General features: G+C 41.6%; 1 protein-coding gene across 2 annotated transcripts in view; it reads left to right on the plus strand.

The window, feature by feature from the left end:
- The window catches only part of smchd1 (structural maintenance of chromosomes flexible hinge domain containing 1), a 127,324-nt gene that overhangs the window by 25,869 nt on the left and 81,772 nt on the right, over positions 1 to 19,683 (plus strand). For both annotated transcript variants that reach the window (XM_060932905.1, XM_060932911.1), the window contains exons 2-5: positions 11,702 to 11,777; positions 12,114 to 12,272; positions 12,420 to 12,502; positions 14,234 to 14,367. In XM_060932905.1, coding sequence (XP_060788888.1) covers positions 11,702 to 11,777; positions 12,114 to 12,272; positions 12,420 to 12,502; positions 14,234 to 14,367 — 452 coding nt within the window. The remainder of the gene's footprint in view (positions 1 to 11,701; positions 11,778 to 12,113; positions 12,273 to 12,419; positions 12,503 to 14,233; positions 14,368 to 19,683) is intronic.

Below are 19,683 nucleotides of genomic sequence, written 5' to 3' on the forward strand. Positions count from 1 at the left end.
CAGGCAGCAGATATACAAAAGTATATCTGCTGTATGCAAAAGTTTGGGCACCCCTGGTCAAAATTGCTGTTACTGTGAGCAGTTAAGCAAGTTGAAGATGAAATGATCTCCAAAAGGTGTAAAGTTAAAGATGACTCATTCCCTTTATATTTTAAGCAAACACAATTTTTAAAAAAATTTTCATCTTTTATATTTTCAAAATGACAAAGGAAAAGGGCTTGAAGCAAAAGTTTGGGCACCCTGCATGGTTAGTACCTATTAACACCCCCTTTGGCAAGTATCACAGCTTGTAAACACTTTTTGTAGCCAGCTAATAATCTTTCAGTTCTTACCTGGGGGATTTTCACACATTCGTCTTTGCAAAAGGCTTCCAGTTCTACAAGTTTCTTGGGCTGTCTTGCATGCACTGCTCTTTTGAGATCTATCCACAGATTTTCAATGATGTTTAGGTCAGGGGACTGTGAGGGCCAGGGCAAAACCTTCAGCTTGGGCCTCTTGAGGTATTCCATTGTAGATTTTGAGGTGTGTTTTTGGATCATTGTCTTATTGTAGGACCCATCCTCTTTTTAACTTCAGCTTTTTTACAGATGGTGTGATTTTTGCTTCCAGAGTTTGCTGGTATTTATTCAAATCCATGCTTCCCTCGACCAATGAAATGTGCCCTGTGCCACTGGCTGCAACACAACCCCAAAGCATGATCGATCCACACCCATGCTTCAGAGTTGGAGAGGGGTTCTTTTCCTGGAATTTGGCACCCTTTTTTCTCCAAACATACCTTTCCACATTGTGGCCAAAAAGTTCTATTTTGATTTCATCAGTCCACAGGACTTGTTTCCAAAATGCATCAGGCTTGCTTAGATGTTCATTTGCAAACTTCAGACGCTGAATTTTGTGGCTAGGACACAGGAAAGATTTTCTTCTGATGACTCTCCCATGAAGGTCATATTTGTTCAGGTGTCGCTGCATAGTAGAACAGCGCACCACCACTCCAGGGTCTGCTAAATCTTTCTGAAGGTCTTTTGCAGTCAAACAGGGTTTTTTATTTGCCTTTCTAGCAATCCAATGAGCAGTTCTTTCAGAAAGTTTTCTTCATCTTCCAGTCCTCATCTTGATCTCCACTGTTTCTGTTAACTGCCATTTCTTAAGAACATTACAATCTGAGGAAACAGCTACCTGAAAACACTTTGCTATGTTCTTGTAGCCTTCTCCTGCTTTGTGAGCATCAATTATTTTATTATTCAGAATGCGAGGGAGTTGCTTAGAGGAGCCCATGGCTGTTGATTTTAGGGACAAGTTTGAGGAGTCAGAGAATTTATACAACTTTGAAATCTGCATCATCTGACCTTTCCTAACGAAGAATTTGAACAAGCCACAGCTCAATAAGCTAAATAAGGTCTGGAACCTTGGTAAAAGTTACCTGAGAACTCAAATGTATTGGGGTGCCCAAACTTTTTTGCATGGTGTTCCTTTTTCTTTTTTCACTCTCCAATTGTACAAAGCTAAAATAATACACAAATCTTGCAGAAAACGCTGAAAAGAAATGTCTCATCTTTACTTTTATGCCTTTTGGTGATCAGTTCATCTTCTGCTCACTTAACTATTCCCAGTAACAGACATTTTCAGTAAAAGTGCCCAAACTTTTGCATGCCACTGTATATTTTGCTATTATTCTGAATTTGTTCAGCATTTAAACAAATCTGAACTTGAAATATGGATAAGGGCAATTCCATGTAAATGTCAACCTCACCATGCAAAAATAAAGCAACATGTAATACATCAAAACCACTCCCAGAGATATCACCTAGGCCTGTATTTTACAGATGTGAATAAGTTGAACCAATTTGTAACCAACCTAATATGTCACTGTCAGTCTTTCTTTCTCATAATGTAAACCCAAGCTAAAATCAACTTATCATGTACAATTCTGTATTATTGCCACAAGCCACAGAAATGTATGCTAAAATCCACAAAACAGCAAAACAATAGCCATCCTAAATATTATTTAAGAACTTTGATAGTTTTAGCTGATATTTAGAGAGTTTTTCAAAGGGTTATGGTGGTTAAATTGCTGATTTTCTAAACATATGCCATGTCTATTTCAGACGCGTCACATCCATAACGGAATTTCGTCACATCCATAACGCTGACTTTTCCTTCCGAAACTCTGCATGAAATACAAAATATTTTAAACAAAGATTTTTTTAATATTCACCTTGGACCCCTCTATCAAATGGATATCTCCATTTCGACATTAGGTTTACAATTTCACAGAGTTTGATAAAAATGTACAGTCACCCAAGAAAAGTGATACTTTTTCTGTCACATCCATAACGCATCTTTTATTGGCGTTTTCTGGCATGCCCTAGATGTACTATGGGAATTGTTCTTGTTCTATCACTTCTCCAGTATGGTACAGCCTTAAAATATGCAACACCTGTTTAAATACTGGGAGACAATAAAACATGCACTGGGTCATTTGTTGCCATTTTGAGTTCAAGTGTCACGCTGGAATTGCTCATAAGAGAGACAGCTGCAAAAAAGTTTTTTTTTTTTTTAAAGACAAGCAATGAGAGCAGTAATAGATATGCTGTAAATAATAGTCACCTTGCATTAGTTTGAGTATCTCATTTGGTGGGTGTGAGCACTTGATTGATAAATAGTTTTAAACATTTTGTATTCAGTACATTAAAAATTTACAACTCATTGAAAAAGTGGAAAATTTACATTAATTGATTCTCAAAATAGCTGTAAGTAGCAGCCCTACAATAAATAGCGTTTTCTTTATTTTGAACCTACTGCTAGTCAGTGCAACACAGGAATGGGGTTCATTCTTCTGCAGATGGGACAGGACAGGAATTTGTTTTAATTCTATCATGGGATTGGAACAGGAGTGGGTGTGAGCTGTAACGAGTGAAATCCACTCCTCATCTCATCATCTCTAGCCGCTTTATCCTGTTCTACAGGGTCGCAGGCAAGCTGGAGCCTATCCCAGCTGACTACGGGCGAAAGGTGGGGTACACCCTGGACAAGTCACCAGGTCATCACAGGGCTGACACATAGACACAGACAACCATTCACACTCGCACCTACGGTCAATTTAGGCTACATCCACACAACGGCAATGAGATGTTATTTAAAAAAATATCGCGTCCACATGGGCAACGATCAGTAAAATATCAGGTCCATACGGCAACGCAACGCTTGCTGAAAACGATGCAATACACATGCCACACCTCTAGGGGCGCTGTAAGACGGTCCCTTCGGAGACACCAGAACAATAGAAGAAGTAAGGATGCATGCGCATAAACTATTATAGGCGAGACTTCATATTAGCCACAAAGTCAGGAAAATCTGTTCGTAAAATTACATTATAATGACCAAATACAATGAAAAGTATTTTTCCAGTCTCACCTGTGAAAGGTAATCCCATGTGATCTCGTTTGGACGGCAAACCTGTTGGTACAGTTAAACGCAGCACATGAATGAGGCATCTTTATTCTCCGCTTTGACCCATCCAATATGGCGGCGAGGATGACGTATGATTCTACACGGAAGGCGGCGTCTTTAATGGTCCGGAATAAATTGAATGCTACACGTTGATGGATTAATTTGTTCTTCTATGCCCTTTTTGAGGAATGTATTGTAGGACTTAAACCAACATCTGAAGAGGTGAGATCGCTCCTTTTTTTCCCTATTTTTGCTGGCGGGATTGACTCTGCCCTAAGGGCAGAGTCTCTCTCTCTTTCTCTCTCTCTCTCTCACTTTGCACCATTACACAATAAATATTCACAAAAAATATTTTGTAAGCGCGTTTCATGAACCAAGTTATAGGATTTGTTGACAACTCGCATCGAGTTCGTTACACTTCTACCCGCCGTGAAGCACTGACAGTCATGTGGTTGTGACGTCATCGTAAACAAACCCGTTCTACTCATCCAGACGACTTCGCAACGGCAACGTTGCCAGATCTTTCCACTCTGGAACCCGTTCTCAAAAAGATTTTGTTTTGGGGCACCCAAAACGCTGGTGCCCTGTGGACGCCAGGCCGAAACGATAAACAATTGTATTGGGTTCACCTGAATCCGTTGCCGTGTGAACACGGCCTTAGACTCACCATTTAACCTAACCTGCATGTCTTTGGACTGTGGGGGGGGAAACCAGAGCACCCGGAGGAAACCCACGCGGACACGGGGAGAACATGCAAACTCCACACAGAAAGGCCCTCGCCGGCCACGGGGCTCGAACCCAGGACCTTCTTGCTGTGAGGCGACAGCACTAACCACTACACCACCGTGCCGCCCAAATCCACTCCTGTTTCACCATTTATTATACAGTTGCTGGGAGCTTAGCTCACTAGTCTTTCTAAGTAGCTTGCCCAACACTGTCAATATCACAAGCCATGTTCACAGGTGTGAGCACTCTGTTGATACACATGTAGACTAGTTGCTCAGACGTAATGCAGGAAGCAGTCATCATCAAGCAAGCAGGAAGAGTGGTTTCAACACGTGTCTTAATGTGAAACAGGCTGCGGAATCATTGCTCGTAAGTATGACTCAGTAGGGGAGACGCAGTTAGTGGTTTCAGTTGCAGATTTGCATATCCTAGAAGAGTTGACTACTGTCCTTGGTGGAAGTCTGTGCTCTCATGCCCCTTTTCCACCAAAGCAGTTCCAGGGCTGGTTTGGGGCCAGTGCTTTAGTTTGGAACCAGGCTTTCTGTTTCCACTGACAAAGAACTGGCTCTGGGGCCAGAAAAACCGGTTCCAGGCTAGCACCAGCTCTTTGCTGGGCCAGAGGAAAGAACCACTTACGTCAGCGGGGGCGGAGTTGTTAAGACCAACAACAATAGCAAGACCGCGAAAGGTTGCCATTTTTAAGCGACGAGAAGCAGCAGCTGTACAAATGCGAAGTCATCCATTATTGTTGTTGTTGTTGCTGCTTCTTCTTCTCCGTGTTGTTGCTTCGATGTTTGTGCCAAGGTTTATGCAAACGCAGCGACGTAACTGACGCATACAGCGACGTAATGATGTGGCTCCCCTTAGCACCCCGAGCTATGGAAAAGCAAACTGGTTCTCAGCTGGCTCGCAAGTTGAACGAGTTGTGAACCAGCACCAGCACTGGCTCCGAACCAGCCCTGGAACTGATTTGGTGGAAAAGGGGTATCAGTGTGCCCTTCTAGTTTATGAGATGTAATATAAGTAGCAGTCCATTCTGAAGTGATGATCCTATTCCTTCCAAAGACAACATCATCTTCCACAACGAGAATTCCTGTGACCCTTTCTGTAGGGCCAAAAGTAATGGGTAGTAACAGCAATTCAGTATCATTATTATTTTTTTGAAGCCCACCTTCTTCAATTGCTCATCACTTTCAGTTCTTCAGTGCTAAGCACTGATATGCATGCAAACAAGAACACTGAGTATTTCATTCTTCTCCAGTAACATTTTGTTCAGGGTTGTGATCCAGAGCAGTGCTTCCCATAGGATTTTGTTGGACTGTGGTGGGTGGACCTTGGTCGGACCCTGTAAGGGGTTACAGGGGTATGCTTCACTGGAAGAAAAGTTTGTATATTTTTAAAGTGCTGATGACACGTTTTTGACATCTTTGGTGATGTTTTATAACATAAGTAATTCCCGATGATCCATATATTAATTCACGAAGGCGCCTATTTTACAAGTTATGATAAAAAACGCGGCTATTTGGGCAAATTTGACAGGGCTGCAGCACCCAGGAGACAGAGGAGGAGCTATATGACGTCAGCGAAAGAACCTTCCTCCTAACTTACCAGTTTATTGTTGATGCGACAGGTGTTCAGTTTATTTTATATATATATATATATATATATATATATATATATATATATATATATATTAGTTATTATGCCTTCGCGTTGTGTTGCCGGCTTTTGCTCCAAAACCTACAAGGATGGGGTAAGTTTATTCAAGTTTCCCAGAGATCCCGAGCTGCATGCGAAGTGGGTGAAGCAAGTCAGGCGCACTCGTGACAAGTGGGAGCCCTCACCAACATCCGTCCTGTGCTCTGAACACTTCGATTTGGATTGTTTTGACACCCTTCCCAGCTTAAAAGAATCTCTTGGGTGTTCGGTTCAGCACAAACGTGTGTTACTACCATCAGCAGTGCCTAACAGTGTTGCCAGATTGGGATTTTTCCCGCCCAGTTGAGCGGTTTCAAGTGCATTTTGGTGGGTTTTGAACATATTTTGGGCTGGAAAACGTCAGCAGTATCTGTTACTGCTGACGTTTTCCAGCCCAAAATATGTTCAAAACCCACCAAAATGCACTTGAAACCGCTCAACTGGGCGGGAAAAATCCCAATCTGGCAACACTGCCAGTATTCCGGAGGGGGTCTACTAGTAGCTATGCCGGATCCAAAGACAGTCCTCCTGTCAGAACATGTGTTGTGAAACGACATAAGATAAAAGGTACGTAGAGCTATAGATTCTACATGATAATCATAAATGTAATCATAAAGTCGGTGTGATATCAGTCATGTATTTGCTTGTGAAAGCTTGCGGCTTTCATGTAACTGCTGCCTAGCAACGAGAGGCAAAGGGTAAAGAGGGTAGGCTATCATAGATTCTATTCGGAAGAGATCAACACAATTCTAGACTCCCAGAAGAGGAAGAGCTAGCACTAGAGAGTTCACCGGCGTTTTCATGCGCCATTTCCATTGAGTAGAACCAGAGTAGAACAGCCAGTGAACCGCAGCGTGTTCTTCCGCTGACGTCACAACATGGCCACGAGCCACGGACCCAGTTTTCTTGCGCTGTGCAATTAAAAGTTGGATATTTGCGTAACAACAGCTTCTTTTCACGTAATTATAACAGAAATCTAACATGTTTGCCATGTTGTATAGTTTTATTTAAGAAATTGCATAGTCATGTTCATGTCCTCAGCCCTTTAAGGTGAAATTAATGAAAATAAGATTATTCATATTTTGCTAACATTATTATATCTTTGTTTGTTCACATTATTTTATTGTTTGCATTTCTTGTTCTATCAATTTCTTCGTTACATTTAAAAATTTCCTTTGTTCTTGTTCTCTGTTCGTTTAACACATGCTGTTGATTACTGTTTTACATTAACAATTGTTTGTATAAGTTTTATAATAAGCTAAGTTTTGCCTCACCATGCAACTAACTTGTTTATAGAATAAGCTTTGCCTGTAACCCACCCTGTGTGATGCAGACATATTTTCCTTTTTTGTCATGGTTTCAACTTTGGCTTATATATTCTCAACATTGTAGATATTGAATTCTCACCACTGTAGATATTCTAATAGAAATACTCTGAGTGCAGAATTATTAGGCAAGTGAGTATTTTGACCACAACATCCTTTTAATGCATGTTGTCCCACTCCAAGCTGTTTAGGCTTGAAAGCCTACTACCAATTAAGTATATCAGGTGCTGTGCATCTGTGTAATGAGAGGGGGTGTGGTCTAATGACATCAACACCCTATATCAGGCGTGCATAATTATTAGGCAACCTCTTTTCCTCTGGCAAAACGGGTCAGAAGAGAGATCTGACAGACTTTGAAAAGTCTAAAATTGTGAGATGTCTTGCAGACGGATGCAGCACTCTTGAAATTGCGAAGATGTTGAAACGTGATCACCGAACAATCAAGCGTTTCATTGCAAATAGTCAACAGGGTCGAAAGAAGCGTGTGGGGAAAAAAAAGGCGCAAAATAACTGCACATGATCTGCGGAAAATCAAGCGTGACGCTAATAAGCAGCCATTAGCATCCAGTTCTGCCATATTCCAGAGTTGCAACATTCCTGGAGTGTCAAAGAGTACAAGGTGTGCAATACTGAGGGACATGGCCAAGGTAAGGAAGGCTGAAAAACGACCACCACTGAGTAAGGCACACAAGATAAAACGTCAAGACTGGGCCAAGAAATATCTTAAGACTGATTTTTCTAAGGTGCTGTGGTCTGATGAGATGAGAGTGACTCTTGATGGGCCAGATGGATGGGCCTGTGGCTGGATCAGTAATGGGCACAGAGCTCCACTCCGACTCAGACGCCAGCAAGGTGGAGGTGGAGTACTGCTATGGGCTGGTATCATCAAAGACGAGCTTGTTGGACCTTTTCGAGTTGAGGATGGACTCAAACTCAACTCCCAGACCTACTGCCAGTTCCTGGAAGAAACCTTCAAGCAGTGGTATAGGAAAAAGTCAGCATCTTTCAAGAAGAACATGATTTTCATGCAGGATAACGCTCCATCTCATGCGTCCAAATACTCCACTGCGTGGCTAGCCAGTAAAGGTCTGAAAGGTGAAAAAATAATGACATGGCCCCCTTGTTCACCTGACCTAAACCCCATAGAGAACCTGTGGTCCATTATAAAACGTGAGGTCTACAAAGAGGGAAAACAGTACACCTCTCTGAACAGCGTCTGGGAGGCCGTGGTTGCTGCTGCACACAATGTTGGTCGTGAACAGATAAAGAAATTGACAGAATCTATGGATGGAAGGCTTTTGAGTGTCCTCATGAAGAAGGGTGGCTATATTGGTCACTGATTTGTTTTTGTTTTGTGTTTGAATGTCAGATATGTTTATGTGCAAATCTGGAGTTGTCATATCAGTGTACCTGGTGAAAATAAATAAGTGAAATGGCTACACATTTGGTTTTTATTAAGTTGCCTAATAATTCTGCACAGTGAAAGTTACCTGAACACATACATATTCTCCTAAAATGGCCAAAACTAAAAACGCCCCACTCTAACTTCCATACATATTCAGCTTTGATATTTATGAGTCTTTTTGGTTGATTGAGAACATAGTTGTTGTTCAGTAATAAAACTAATCCTCAAAAATACAACTTCCTAATAATTCTGCACTCAGTGTAGAAGTACAATGAACTTTTTAAATACACCTTTATATAATAGCCACAAGACACACACAGGCCAGTCCCAAGTCTGGATGAAAGGTGAGGGTGGCATACGGTACTAACCCTTATCATGCTGGATTTAAATGGGCATTTTTATTGCCCATGACGAAGCTTTATTTCTTAATTAATAAAATATCATGAGAATCATTGACAAACCATACATTTCCTGAAAGGGTGGACTTTGGGGAATAATCTAGTGAGATTTTTGCAAAGTCTTACCTACTCGGGGGTGATTTATAACCCTAATTACCTGTTAATTAGCTAATTAACAGGTATGCTCAGGTGAACCAAAAAGGGGTGAAATGTTGTATTTTTTTAAATAAGACAAGATATAAACACCAAATTTTCAGGATATGCCCTTGGGGGAACTAGTAGTACATTTTTGCAAATTCAGCTCATTTGCATAAACTGTTGCCATGGCAACAGCAGATACCCTAGCAACTGGGGGTATACTGGGTTTAGTATGGTCTGGTTGTACCAGAGAGGGTCAGAATAGTTATTTTTGTTGTAATGAACTAATGTAGACCTAGTTTGGCTATTTTGATAGAGTTCATCATCTTTGGATATTTGAATAATATAACATATGGGATCAGATCTAATTTACCACATTTATTTTATCTGTTCTCCTATTTCAGTCATAGCAACCAACATTTATACTTCATTCTTTAATCACTAAAAGTTGATACACGTGTAGCCATATTTCTTGGCAGTGTATCCTGAAATTTTGATATTAATATACAAAGTCTGAACGATTTTACACCATCTGAAGCTAAAGCGCATGTGTTGAAATGCTGTTTTACGATTTGGCGAGTTGTAAACCGAGCGTGACGTCGCGCGCTCTGATTGGCTGCCGAGTTCAAAATGAAGCCGTTCGTTAACACCCGATTAGTTAATTTATGCACGATCATATTTAAACTGTTTACCTGGCCTTTGGCCAGGTTGGGGATCGTGGAGTTTGAACATATTTCTATTTGAGTTTCACCGTTCTGATGGTCTCCTTGCCGCAACCGTCTTCGTCTACAAGATGCTATTTTCCCGCCAAAATGATGCTTCCGAACAGCACCGAACATCTCTGAAGATGCATGAAGATGACACACTCCTGCCGCGGAGCAGAGCGTGACGAAAACAAAGATGGCGGACTTCGTATCAAAAAGTTGCATTTTACGAACAATTTCTTCACAATTCTGGGTAAAATATGAATAATAAAATTTAATTTGTATCGAAAACGTACTGGCCCGCCCAGGCCACTGTTTGGCCAAATTTAGTGGCCCGAACTGGCCCGAAAGACGTAAAAAACACCGCCGAACCATCGGGCAAGTGCTAATGTTGAGCCCTGCCCCAGTATGGGAAACACCTTATGATGCTAATTTGAGTGCGATCAGCACACGCATATAAGGACGCTGTTTTCACAGAGGCTTTGCCAAGTAGCATTATCACTGTCACGTTTGTTTCTAGCCATGTTTATGACTGGTTAAATTCACGGCTTTATGATTGTTTTGGTTTCGTTTGTGTTTTTTGTAAATATCATGCCTGCTAATAAACACGCTTCCTGCACTCAGATCCATCTCCTGCCATATACCTGACAGAGTGCTTGCAATGTCTCTGTGAAAGGTGTCATTATGCAGGTGTTTTCCCATAATGACTGGGTCCCAAGTACACGCACAACGAGCTCCGAAGGATCCCTGAATGTAAATCCACTTTTCAAGTGTCCGTGAAGGTTAGGCTATGTCGAGCCACTGTGTATGAGACTCCTGCGAGCACTGGGGACATGGATTCAAAACAAATACATCTCAAGAGGCTCGAAGAAGGTTCCCTGAGCTTTGGGAAATATTCTCAAACCCATCTGCGAGTATTCGCTGCTTAATTTGCCGATGAAATTTGGTGACTATGTTTTCAATACGTGCATTTGAAAATTTTCATGACATTTTTGGCCACTCACTCATAAGGTGGAGACACAACAAAAAACAACTCGTGAAGCTCGGAGAACATTCGCTGTGCATCACACGATGTTACTACTTTTTCATTGCCAAGTATTCACAAACCCATCGTGAGCTGTTGTGTGATCAGGGCCTAAGAGAGTGTAATAAATAATTCTCTTCTGGAAGTGTGTCCTGTACGGTCAAAAAGTGCGTTTGTGTAACCAGGAAATTCATTATAGGTTTGGCATGACCATTAAAAAAGCTGAAAACTTACCAATGTATGTTTCTCAGGAGGAGGTGTACAACTTTCATTAAATAATGAACCCACTGTTAAGTAGAGTGGAGAATTAGTGATGTCATTGTTTTTTTTTTTTTTTTGCTTTTAAATACATTTTTTTTATGAAAAATTCTTTACCAACTTAAATATTTCTGTTCAAAACAAAACTTTTGCTTCATTTTCTTAACAATAATTATCCACATTTGTAAAGGTTGGAGTAAAATATAATAGCCTGTTAAAATATTCCTTTTTATTAAAAATGAAAAATGTTTATAACAAATAGGCTTTTTCTTCATAAACTTTTATGAACATTTCTACTACCTTCATTTTTCTTTTCTTTAGCTTTCAGCAGTCTGTAAAAAGAGAGCTCTGATTTTTCTTAAATATATTACATGTACAACCAAACACCCAGCAGCTCTCTCTTTTTTTTTTTTTTTTTTTTCATTTAAGATCTGTTTTAAGGATGAGAAATGGTAACGTCTGTTGAAACAATCTGGACATGATTGAGTGAAGAATATTATACTTTTTTTCAGAATATAAATGTAAGTGAACTGTTTGAGTAACAGATTTTATTGACCCTAGTGTCATTTTCATTTCAGGCGTTTTCTATCTCTGTAAATGAAAACATTGTGATCACAACGACAGATCGCAGGGAGATCGATTCAGATATTTACAGTAAGTAACAATTCTGTCGACACAAAAACATCACCATTCAAATCATCACCATTGAATAGCATAGACTGGATATTTGCTGAAACTGGGTGCCATCTGAGTATGGTCACCTTCATGAGTATGTAATGGTTTGCCATATAAACAAGTCTATAAGTACGTCACTGATGGGCTTTATAAAAAGCACCAATGCAAATTACTGAACAGAGGATTCAGTCATATATCCACCTATTCCAGACCAAATGAATTAAAACCGTATTGCTAATCTCTGATCTGGTAATGTGCTTATTAAGCAAAATAACTTCAGATTTAATAAGTGCAGCATTTCTTGTGACTTTGTAGATGAATTATCAGATGGCAAAACTTTACACCTGCTACAGTCTGTGGATCAGGAGTTGGCTGTGGCAACTGAAGAACAAATCAAGTACGTTCCCCATTTCCACACCATTGTGCAGAGTGGCCAGTATGAGTACTATGCCAGCGAAGGACAGAAAGCACTGCGTAAGTACATGGTTATTCTCTCTCTTGCCCATGAATTTTAATTTGTCTTTTACAGTGATTTGAAATTCTGTTTTGCACTTTTTTTTTGTTCTGTACTCAAATCTGTTTGTTTGTTTGTGTGTGTGTGTGTGCTTTCAATACTTTTAGCCTATGCCTTTGCTGAGCTTATTGATAATGCACTTTCTGCAACCGCACATAATCCTGGAATCAGGAGCATCGACATAAGATTGGTAATGGTTTAATTGAATTATTAAAATAAGCTAATCCAGGGCTTTTCAAAGTGTGGGGCGCGCCTCCCCTGGGGGGCGCCAGAGTTCTTCAGGGGGGGCGCAACGTGAGGAAACATAAACCAGAATAAGTTACTATTGCGGACATTTAGCGAACTTCAGCTAGCCTTTGCCAGAGACAAAATGGATCAATTTTTAGTACCTAAAGCTACAGTGAGTGAGGAGACAGAGTCTGGGCCAAGCAAAAAACCAGACCCTCCAGGATTTCGCAATGTTGCGATTTGCAACTTCAGCGCAAATTCAACCAATCCCCGTGAATTCAGGGCGGTGTTGAAATTGTATCCAATCACCGCAACTTTCCCGCAAATTTGACCAATTGTTGGCGTCGTCTTGAGGTGACGTCGACAAACTACCTTCCGCCTTACTTCCGTGTATACGTTCAAGAGAAGCAGCATGCGCGCAATGTTGCCAGATTGGGCGGTTTTAAGTGCATTTTGGCAGATTTTGGACATATTTTGGACTGGAAAACGTCAGCAGTATCTGGCAACACTGCATGTGCGAGTCAGTGTTTATATAGGCTTAAATTCTGTTACTGAAAGTGTGTTATGTTTACAGTGAAGGACTGTGTGCACTTTATTTTTTTTACTTAATACAAGAAATTAATGGATGCCAACATTTTTGCCAAAATGGTATTTTATTTTCCATTGTTTAGGCAGCTTCAGCATCATACTGTGAGATTCTGTTCAAATTGTTTTTTTTTTTAATTCTATGAAGCCTGAGCCATTTATTTTATTAGTTTATAATTATTGTTTAATTTAGTCTTCAGGAGAGACTGCCTGCACACAGTACTAGTATTAATAGTTTTTTTTCTTACATGAAAGCTGAGGCATTTATATTATATTTTAAGGTAACTTCATGTTGTGCTGTGAGGTTCTCTGCACTTTAACTTTTGAACCAACAGGTGCATTTGGATAAGTAAAGCCTATTTTTCTGCATTTTTGTAGTCCTGGTAATCTTTTATATTGGTAAAGTTGTTTATAGGACCATTTCTCAGTGTCTGTTTTTTTAATCAATAGTTTTTCAGTAATAACTTATCACTCAATTTTAATCACAAAAAGAGAAAATCGCAACAATTCCTCGCAACTTTCACTTCCTCCCGCAATGTAATCGCAACAAAAACCTAAAAAACACCGCAATTTTTTGGAAAACCCCCCGCAACATCAGACATTTTAGCCCGCAACAATCACAAAAAAGGCCCGCGGAATCCTGGGGGGACTGAAAAAAGAAGGAAGTATGACCACGATTATTTAAAGTTTGGATTTTCATGGACTGGATCTGAAGATGCTCCACTGCCACAGTGTGTTGTCTGCCAAGAGATGCTAGCTAACGATGCTATGAGATGTTTAAAATTTGTAAAACAAGATGTTTTAAAAAGAAAAGCACAGATGTTTAAAATCTGTAAAAAAAAAAAAATGTTTTAAAAAGCACAGATGTTTAAAATGTGTAAAAGAAAAAAATGTGTACAACAACCTTTTTTTTTTTTTTAAATACGAAAGTTTTGGAACATTAAGTATAGCAACAACAAAAATTGGGGGGGGCGCTGTTGTTTATTTGCTCTCTGGGGGGGGGCTGACTCTCCCACACTTTGAAAACCCCTGAGCTAATCTTTACATCTTCATTGGACTCTGACCATTTTGTTTTCTGTTTGTCTGTGTGAATGTCTCTGTATGTCAGTTTTTTGATGAGTCTCAAGGTGGACCGGCAGTAGTAGTGATGGATAATGGTCGTGGAATGACCTCAAAAGAGTTAAATAACTGGGCTGTTTATCGCCTTTCCAAATTCAACCGAGATGACCGCGCTTTTAGGAGGTAAACTAACAGCACTCTGGAAAAGTCTTATTGTTTGTTTTAAATACATTCTGTTAATTATGTGAATGATTAATGATGAATGGATTCCAGCCAAGTTTTACTGGAAGTAGACTGATTTTGTCTAGGTTTTATTTATTTATTTTTAATACAATGTTATTAACACAGCTAGATACTACAGTATTATATGCCAGCATTATACAACCTTTTTGTGGTTAAGGAACATCGAAGGTTAACCCAGAATATCAAGGCACACCCATTTGAAGTTATCAGTTTTGAAGAATGTCACACACATTGTGTGCAATGTCATTCGTGAGATTTGACCCACGTTTTACTACAGCAGACTGTCATAATTGTCAAACTTATAATTAAGTCAGGTAGGCAATCGTATAATTTACAACCCCAGATCAGAAAAAAGTAGGGATGGTGTCTTGAAATTGAAACCAAAAACAGTGACTTGTAAATAAGTTTTGACATGTATTCCATTCAAAACAATAGAACAGCACGTTATTTGATGTTTTATCTTTTGAATTTTATTGTTTGTTTTTTCCAAAGTAAAAACATGCTTTCAATTTTGATTCTTGCAACACATTTCAAAAATGTGTTCCTTTTTCTCTTTGGTCCGGCGCACATGGTGTCAATTTCTTCCAAAAAAAAAAAACCTGGAATACTGTTTCATCTGACCACAATACACATTTCCACTGTGTGATTGTGTGTCTCAGATGCCTCTGAGCCAGAGAAGTTGATGGCTCTTCTGGACACAATTAACATAAGGCTTTCTTTTTGCATAGTAAAGTTTTAATTGGCATTTGTGGATGTAATTCCATAATGTGGTGCTTGACAAAGGTTTGCCAAAGTAATCCTGAGCCTATATGGTTCTATCCGCTATACATGACACGGTGGTGTAGTGGTTAGCACTGTTGCCTCACGGCAAGAAGGTTCTGGGTTCGAGCCCAACAGCTGACAGGAGCCTTTCTGTGTGGAGTTAGTATGTTTCTCCTGTGTCTGCGTGGGTTTCCTCTGGGTGCTCCAGTTTCCCCACAGTCCAGAGACATGCGGTTAGGTTAATATGGGGCAGCCATGGCCTGAAGATTGGGCTGAAGTGCTTTTGGGCAAGGCACCTAACCCCCAACTGTTCCCTGGGTGCTGTATCATAGCTGCCCACTGCTCTGGGTATGTGTGTGCGCTTATTACTCACTTGTGTGTGTTCACTGCTTTAGAACTCTCTGGCAAAACTAAAGGTGTAGGAATCTGTTTTTATACAAATAGTGGCTGGTGTAATGATGTGACTATGATCCATCAACACTGCTCTCCTGATCTGGAATCTTTTTTTCATTAACTGCAAACCCTTTTACTCCCCTTTCGAGTTTGCATCATTCATTCTGGTCTTACATTCCACCACAAGCTAACGTGCAGGAGGCACAGCGCTTACTCTCCGACCAGATACTGCGTGTGGAGCGGGACAACCCGGACTCTAGTTATTGTCCTTGGCGACTTTCAAAGGTTATCTCTCCCATGAACTCCCCAAATGTGAACAGTTTATTCAGTGTCCAACCAGAGAGGAGAATGTTTTGAATCACTGTTATGCAACAGTTAACGATGCTTATCACGCCGTCCCTTGCGCTGCACTGGGCCACTCCGACCATGTCATGGTCCACCTAATTCCTTCATACAAACAGAAGCTAAAGCTTAGCAAATCTGTTGTGAGGACATCAAGGAAGTGGAGCAAGGAGGCTGTGGAGGACCTTCGGGCATGTCTGGACTCAGCAGACTGGGATGTTTCAGGACTGTCACCAACAGTTTAGATGAGACCCACCACAGAGGCAATGACTTCATTTGTCAGCTTCTGTGAGGACAACTGTATACCAACTCTCACCGGGGTGAGTTATAATGACAAGCCCTGGTTCACAGCTAGACTCAGACAGCTGAGATGGCAGAAGGAGGAGGCGTTCAAAAGTGGGGACAGGGACGGGTTTAAAGAGTCCAAGTACAGGTTTAGCAAGGTGGTGAGAGATGCTAAAAGGTTGTATTCTGAGAAACTATAACACCAGTTCTCGACTAATGACTCTGTATCTGTCTGGAGAGGGCTAAGGCAAATCACAAACTACAAACTCAAACCCCCTCACTCTGTCAACAACTTTCACCTTGCAAATGACCTTAACACCTTCTTCTGCTGTTTTGAAAAGCAATGGGACAGCCCTGATGGCTCCCTCCACAATCACCACCTTCACCCCAACACCCCCACGTACTCTCTGTTCAGGAGCCCACTTCTCATCTCTGTCCACACCAGAGGCCCCCTCCACCTCCTCCCCCACTGCACTTCTCGCTATTCAGGAGAGGGATGTTAAGAGGCACCATCGAGAACATCCTGACCAGCTGCATCACCGTGTGGTACGGCGCCTGCACCGTGTCCTGCTGCAAGTCTCTGCAGCGCATCGTGAGAGCAGCTGAGAGGATCATTGGTGTCTGTCTCCCTTCTCTAATGGATATTTATAACTCCCGCCTCACCCGCAAAGCCATCAGGATTGCAGGTGACCCCACCCACCCATCTCACAACCTCTTCAGCCTGCTGCCGTCGGGGAGGAGACTGCGGAGTCTCCAGGCCAAAACCAGCAGGCTCAAGGACAGTTTCTTTCACCAGGTGGTCAGGAGGCTCAACTCCCTCCCTGTTCTGCCCCTCCTCCCCCCTCTGCCCCCTGCCACAGATTCTGCCCGCACACCCCCCTGCCCCCCCTTCAGCATCTGACATGTCACCCTCACAGTTTCCCCCCCCAACACACACACACACACATTATATACATACATCTCATCGTTCATTAACACACGGAACTCGGGGACCGCACATCTCACTTTACCGCACATCTCACTTTACTGCGCTCATTTGCACTATTCCGCACTACCTCATCTTAACAGCTGCTACTTTGTTTATACTGCTTATTTCATGTTTACCTGCTATACCTCAAGTGCCCTTGACTGTTTGGTTATTTGAACCAATGTGTGTGTGTGTGTGTGTGTGTGTGTGTGTGTATGAGTGTTTAGTCTACGTCTAGTTCATATCTCGAGTGTTTATACTGTTGTCTGTTTGAGTGTTTAGTCTGTGTGTAGTTCTTGTCTAGTGTTTACACTGTTTATATTGTCTGAGTGTTTAGTCTGTCTTGTTCTTATTAGTGTTTATATTGTTTATTTACACTGTTTATATTGTCTGAGTGTTTAGTCTATGTCTAGTTCCTATCTAGAGTGTTTATACTGTTTATATTGTTTTTTTTTTTTTTTCAGTTATTCTATTTTTATTTATTGCATTGCCTGTTTGCACCGTGGGTCAGAGAGGACTGATATTTCATCTGTGCTGTATGTCGAGCATGTATAGCATATTTGACAATAAAGTTGACTTGACTTAATAGACTGTTCAAGAGCCAGAACCCCCGTAAATCAGCTGGACCTGACTGTCTCTTCATCCACTTTGAGAAACTGTGCCGACCAGTTGTCTCCAGTGTTCAGACATTTTCAACACCTCACTGGAGACATGCCACGTGCCAGCCTGTTTCAAGTCCTCCACCATCATAGCCATCCCCAAAAAAGCAAGGACTACAGGACTCAATAACTACAGACCCATCGCCCTCACCTCCGTGGTGATGAAATCCTTTGAGCATCTTGTCCTCTCCCACCTCAAAACCATTACAGACCCCCTTCTGGACCCCCTACTGTTCGCCTACAGAGCCAGCAGGTCTGTGGACGATGCCGTCAACACGGCCCTCCACTTTATCCTCCAGCACTTGGATTCCCCAGGAACCCATGCCAAGATCTTGTGTGTGGACTTCAGCTCTGCGTTCAACACCACCATTCCAGCTCTGCTACAGGACAAATGGTCACAGCTAAATGTGCCCGACCCCACCTGCAGGTGGATCACTGACTTCCTGACTGACAGGAAGCAGCAAGTGAGGTTGGGGAAGCATGTCTCCAACACTCGGACAATCAGCACTGGATATCGTCCCCCCCCCCCCCCCCCCCCCCCAAGGCTGAGTTCTTTCTCCTCTGCTCTTCTCCCTGTATACGAACAGCTGCTCCTGAAGTTCATGGATGACGCCACCCTCATTGGACTCCTCTCTGGTGAGGACGAGTCCGCCTACAGGTAGGAAATCGACCATCTGGTGACGTGGTGCAGCCAAAACAAACTGGAGCTAAATGCTGCAAAAACAATGGAAATGATTGTGGACTTCAGGAAGAACCCAGCCCCTCCTCTCCCCATCACCCTGCGTGGCTCACCAGTGGACACTGTGGAGTGCTTCTGCTTCCTGGGCACCATAATCGCCCAGGACCTGAAGTGGTTACTGAACATCAGCTCCCTCATGTCAAAAGGACAGCAGAGGATGCACTTCCTGCAACAGTTAAAGTTGTTCAACCTGCCAAAGACAATGATGGTGCACTTCTACGCAGCCATCGTTGAATCCATCACCTCCTCTATCACCATCTAGTGCGCTGCTACCTCTGTCAGGAACAAGGGTAGATTGTAGGGTGTCATTCGCTCGGCAGAGAAGGTGATCAGCTGCAGCCTGCCTTCACTTGAGGACCTGTTCACCTACAGGACACTGAGGCGGGCAGGAAAGATTGTGGCTGATCCCTCCCACCCCGGACATAAACTCCTTTGAGACACTTCTCCCCTCTGGCAGGAGGCTGCGGTCCATCAAGACCAAAACCTCATGCCACAGAAACAGTTTCTTTCCTACCACTGCTGGCCTCATAAACATGACTAGTGACAGGGTATAAATACACACACGTTGCACTTGCAACATGGAACTGACAACAATTGGAACAATCGCTTTTACCAGTCACTAATCCTATATTTTTACCCATTTACACTAGATCACCACCACTTGTTCATAACAACTCTCACTGATTATTACATCATGTAGAAAAGTGTGAACAATTGGAACAATCGTTTTTACCAGTCACATTTAATCCTCCGCCTCTGACCTAAATTTATTTTCAAAATCAAACTGAGAATGGGACTAAAGCCTCTTTAGAACAAAATAATTGCAAAAGTTTTATATAAGTGAATACGTACAAATGTTTTAATTAAAAACCAGTGACCTTGGTGTACTATTTCATGAGCCTGTATTAAAAACACATGGAGTTCCTCAAAATGCCTTGGTACAGTGTGGCATGGCACACTGGTTGAGAAACACTTTTCTACATGATGTGTAATAATCAGTGAGAGTTGTTATGAACAAGTGGTGGTGATCTAGTGTAAATGGGTAAAAATATATTTCTCAAAATGAATTCCTTCACACAATCAGTGCGTTTACATGCACATCCAAATCG

The sequence above is a fragment of the Neoarius graeffei genome, chromosome 1 (genome assembly GCF_027579695.1).
Source record: "Neoarius graeffei isolate fNeoGra1 chromosome 1, fNeoGra1.pri, whole genome shotgun sequence".
Taxonomy (NCBI): domain Eukaryota; kingdom Metazoa; phylum Chordata; class Actinopteri; order Siluriformes; family Ariidae; genus Neoarius; species Neoarius graeffei.